The 5,171-nt window shown below is 36.9% G+C and overlaps 1 protein-coding gene across 2 annotated transcripts; it reads left to right on the plus strand.

Moving 5' to 3' along the window:
• The first annotated feature begins 1,690 nt into the window (after positions 1-1,690).
• On the plus strand, positions 1,691-4,898 carry LOC149222439 (uncharacterized). Of its 2 annotated transcripts, none has more exons than XM_089383109.1 (5): positions 1,691-2,276; positions 2,461-2,555; positions 2,886-3,078; positions 4,106-4,188; positions 4,372-4,898. In XM_089383109.1, exons 1-5 carry the CDS (start codon positions 2,192-2,194, stop codon positions 4,684-4,686), a joined length of 771 nt encoding a protein of 256 aa, XP_089239235.1. In that variant the 5' UTR covers positions 1,691-2,191; the 3' UTR covers positions 4,687-4,898. The 2 variants fall into 2 exon arrangements, with proteins under 2 accessions (XP_089239235.1, XP_089239236.1); XM_089383110.1 differs by having other exon boundaries at positions 2,886-3,072; positions 4,103-4,188.
• Positions 4,899-5,171: the final 273 nt, after the last annotated feature.

A 5,171-nucleotide genomic window follows, 5' to 3' on the forward strand; every position in this document is an offset into this window, starting at 1 on the left:
GGGAAAGACTAACTCAGACAATTTACTTAGTTACAACAACTATTTCTTAATTCTAATAAGTGATTTACAAAAAGACTAACTCACAATTTACTTAGTTGCAACAACAATTTCTTGTCACCATTTCATCAGTAGATTTGCTGAAAATGAAATTTTTATAGACAAAAAATAAAATAAAAAATATAGAAAAAAATTTATAGTTGCATTTTCAAATTGAACACCATTGTCACACATTCTATTAACAAATTTTGTGTGTTATAGAGCTAAACAAAGTGAGCTATTGTGGTTAAAAGATTCTTTTTCTAAAAATAACTAGAGGCAAGCCTCAATCACACTCATGATTAAAACTTAGAGGATTCTTCTTCTAAAGATAATTACTAGCAAGCCTAATTCACACTCATGATTAAAACTTAAAAGATTCTTCTTCTGAAAATAACTACCTACGAGCCTCAGTCACACTCACGATTAAAACTTATGAAATTTCTTCTTCTAAAGGTAACTACCTGCAAGCCTTAGTTACACTCACTATTAAAACAAGCCTCAGTTACACTCACTATTAAAACTTAGAAGATTTTGATATTTTGAAATTCCAAGCTTGCTTCCATGTTCCAAACAATTGAAGCTTCCTCTACCGACATTAATTAAGATTTGGGATCCACGTTTTCCACCTGGATTGCACGAACACTGTAATAAATCAAATCCGAGTCTCCCTGTCTCGTTATAACGCCATTAATTGAAGAAACATTTAAATTTTTTTGGTACCCAAACCATTCAATTCTTGTTCTAGATTTTGCACCTACTTTATTAACACACGCCCATATCCTTGGTCTCATATTGGCCCATAATTCCTTACAGACATTTTCAACCATGAAAGCTCTCACATTCAAGAATCAACCCCCACCGACAACCTACTGCATCAATTAAATATTTGCCATTTTGTGACAAAATGGGAAAAGTTGTCGCCTCCCATTTAAGCATCAAGAATTTAAGTAAAAAAGGAAAAAGTGTTGTAAGAAGAGTTATAAATTTGAAAAGAAAAAGTGTTGCAGGAAGAGTTATAAATTTGAAAAATAGTGTACTTGGGAAAAAAAAGTTGTTATTTGGCAATTATCATGGTATAAAGGTTTCAGTTTAAACAAAGTGAGAGGCCAGGGCCGTGGGTTCGTGTCCTCGAGATAAGCGGCCAAGTTGTTGAATATACATCTTGGGATCCAAAATGGCCCCCATGCTACCATAGATGTCCCCATGAAAATATTAAAACTAACCTTCATTTCTTCAATAATAGCATATAGTTTTATGTATGGAAAATTTGTAAGGAACGTAGGATAATTATTGACCAAGTGGGGACATTCAACCTAGAGGTAGAGACCGGGCACCAAGCTAGAGACAAGACACAGCTCCATTCCTAGTTAGGGATTTAATAGCAGGTCTGCCTTGATTGGGATTGCAGACAAAGGCAGTGAATCACGACACAGTGGTGGGATCCCATGGTGTTGCAATGTTTTTGCCTTGTTTCTTCAAACTATAATATGGCCCAAAGCTCCCCTCCTAATTTGTTAGAAATAATTTAAACCCCCTTGGTGCCACTGTAGCATTAAAATCCCAAAGCTCCCCCTAGTTTGTTAGAAATAATTTAAACCCCCTTGGTGGCACTGTAGCATTAAAATCCCTTATATATATTAGACCTAACTTGCGTCTTCTCAAAGGTAAAACAACCACAAGGTCGCTTTTGACATGCAGTACAGTTGCTTCTGCGCCTTATGTTCAGAGTAGCGTAAGAACAAGCTGTGAAGGGTGCATCTGATAATTAGAGACAAAGGAAGGAGCATTGATACAAGTACGTCTTATCATATCAGACATTGGGCAAGCCTAGTGTACACACGGTTTCCCTGTGTAAATGCATCTGAAGTTTTCATGAATGCTGCATTTTGGTGTTTGTGGGATCCGAGGTCACTGTAACTCCTCCATCCCTGCTCTATATAATGCTCTGAGGGGGCATGGGGTATACACAAACACACTTCATGTACACAGCCTTCAAGGAGATCACTTCGTGGTAATGTATTGACCAGAGCTTCATCAAGTCATTTCAGAGCCTTCAAACTTCCTAGCCTGGTGAAATATTCACAGATCAATCACTTGGGATCCATAGTTTTGGTTATAGGTTTTCCTCCATCTTGGAATAATCATCCTCAATATGGCCTACAAGTTCATGGCTGCACTTTTGGGATTGCTTTTAGTGACATTCAGCTCAATACATGCAGCATACACTAATACCAAAGGTAAATCCTATATATATGGTTGCAGGCTTTTTGAGCAATGAACATCATTCATTCATTCAGTATATTTATGCTATCAGGTTTAAACAATTTTGGGTAGAAATTTTGGGTCTCTAACTTTGGGACATATGCATTTAGGGTAAGTTTATTTAATGTGTTTTCTAACGTGGGGGCCATCCTCTTGCAGAGAGTAATATACATGCAGAGAACACATTACCACTGGACAATATGGCTGCTTCTAGAGTTGATGAATTGATCAGGCAATCCTCTGGAGAGCATAATGTAAGTTTCTACACAAATCCTAGCTATAGCTACGTACTATGTTGATGTCTGCAGTGTACTGTTTTTATGTTTTCAGAAGATTAAGACTTGCATTATGTATGATGTACTGCACACTATATTTTGGCAAAGTCTTTTAGACTTAGTTATGAAGAAACTGCCAGATCTAGGGTAAAATTTTGTTGTTAGTAAGTGTGACATATGGCATCTGCCTGCTTTGAATTTGAAATAAGTAGTGCCCTGCCAAGACAGAATTGTAATCAGTTATGTCAGATATAGAAAGGATACTTGTTCTAAATTCATATCCCTAATGTTTTGGTGTTGCCACTGCAGGAAATGGTAAGCAGGAAATTACTGAGAGGCACAGTGGGGAAAGCATTGACAGAGTCGGAGAAAGCAAAGCATGGCAGATTGCAAACAGAACGTAGTGAATCAGATGACAGTGATCTGCATGTGCCTGACAGAGATTTGGCCTCCAAGAACAGAGCAGGGATTACAAATGATCATCACGAGTTGTTGTTGTCAGGTGCCAGCTTGAACCATATATCTACACAAAATGAACAGAAAAGCATGACTGCAAATGAGCCAAATAAGTTATTTGCAGAAAGTATGCAAACAACTCCTCGTCAGATATATGAGAAACCTATTTTTCACGTTGATTACAGTGGACCTAAAACACACAACCCTAAGCACCACTGAGCCTTCAGGCTGCAGTAAATGATATTGAACTTCTTGGTCCAGGTCAAGGTCCAGTACGGAATGGAAGATTAGTTTTCCATCATTACCTACTTATTGTTACAGATGCTCAGGGATGAGATGGGAGAACTATATTTATATACATAAATGACTACTTATGAGAAGTATATATGTGTAAATGCTATCTAGAGCTCTAAGCAAGAAGCAATCGGGAGTTTTCCTGTACACATTTCTAAGAGAAAAAATTCTATTGAATGCATTTACATATATAGCTGTTGCCCCATTGGGGAAGGGCAAACTGTAAGAGCAACGGTGATAGTTGTAATATTAGATTCATTATTGATATCATACCCACTAACTCAATCTGCTATGAGTTGAGAAAAACTACACAGTATAATCAATATTTTTTCCTTTAGCATTGTGTACCATTTGATTACGTGATGATTAGTTCTTTACTGTGTTTGTGATCCATTCATATGTATTTTTCTTGTGTACCGTTTTAGTACTGCACGGCGCATTGCCTCCTGGACAGCCTTGTGCTTGTTATTCTGATTAATTATAGACATATAAAAGCTTGATTCCGTGCATGTTTTATGAATATATACTGTGAAACCCCTAAATCTGCGCTGAACTGATCTGTTTTTCAATTAAATATTTGTTCTTTTTTATGTGCTGTCTTTTAACTACCAGACATATGTGTTCATACCCAGCTTCAATATTTTGTATGGTTTTTCTTTTTATAATCAATTTCGATAGTTAGTTAGCATGTTGTGACCTGACAGCTGCAGAGAAGCAAGGAATGGATATATAGTTGCTGCTGACACACTCTAATAGAATAAGCTTGTGCTTTCCTGCAGGATCACCAGCTTCCATGAGGACACCAATCAGTGCAACACAAGTGGCCAACACTGATTCAGGACATCATCTTTCGAACTTGCAGGTAGTGTACTCTTACACATATTTACACTGCAACAACATTCTAGAAACTAGAATTTATTTATTTACTTTCATGGTCCATCTCATGCATCCTAAAATATTAGGGTTAGGGTTAAAGCTGCAACACATAGATGTTACCAAATCAAGTCTGACAACTTTTTGTCTTCTCTCTACTGTACCCTCCCAGATAACTGGAAAGGAAGGCAGGCTGACATCTCTGAAATCTTTGCTAAGCAACCTTGACCACAATCTACATAAGAGGATATCACTGCTGGAGGTTGTCAAGAAGCAAATAGTTTCTGATACCATGGCCAATAATCCTGGTGTAGGTTCAAACAAGCACAACCCTACAAGTACAGTCTCTCTACAAGTGTCTCAGCCTTTCTCAGATCCACATGCAACTTCAGAGTCACCAACACCAGATGATACTACAGATATTACAGACATGGACTACACTCCTGCTCAGAAAAAACCCCCCATTCACAACAAATCAGCACCATAAGTAAATCTGATGAAGTATTAACAGCTAATACAGAAAAAATACTATCATCTTCAAGCTTCCATGTACTACCAGAGCTTCACAGTTCACCTCCTTGTATTTAAAATAACCAGATATTCACCTTATTCTATTGTAAACTCTAGGTTATAGATTCTCTGTCAAGAGTTAATAAGCCCATATAAAGGTTGGAAAATATATGGTGTTTTTATTGTCTCTTCTAAATTTTTCTACATCAGAGTTTGATACTGTACATTCCTTTTTTTTCTTGTTAATATATGAGCTGATCTTTGTCGCCAATATTACATCATAAGGTTTGGTTTTAGTACATCTTCTATTTATTGCATGAATGTTTACATGGTTTGGTTGTAATATACATGTGGGGAGAGTAATTGTGAGGCTCCATGTTTTCCTAATATTTCTTAAACATAATGTTTACAACATTAGATAGGCGGTGAAGGCACACGAGGAAAAACTGAGCTTAATATTTC

Source organism: Pinus tabuliformis, chromosome Q, assembly GCF_031772625.1.
Source record: "Pinus tabuliformis cultivar Carrire ecotype Pingquan chromosome Q, CPIR1, whole genome shotgun sequence".
NCBI classification, from domain to species: domain Eukaryota; kingdom Viridiplantae; phylum Streptophyta; class Pinopsida; order Pinales; family Pinaceae; genus Pinus; species Pinus tabuliformis.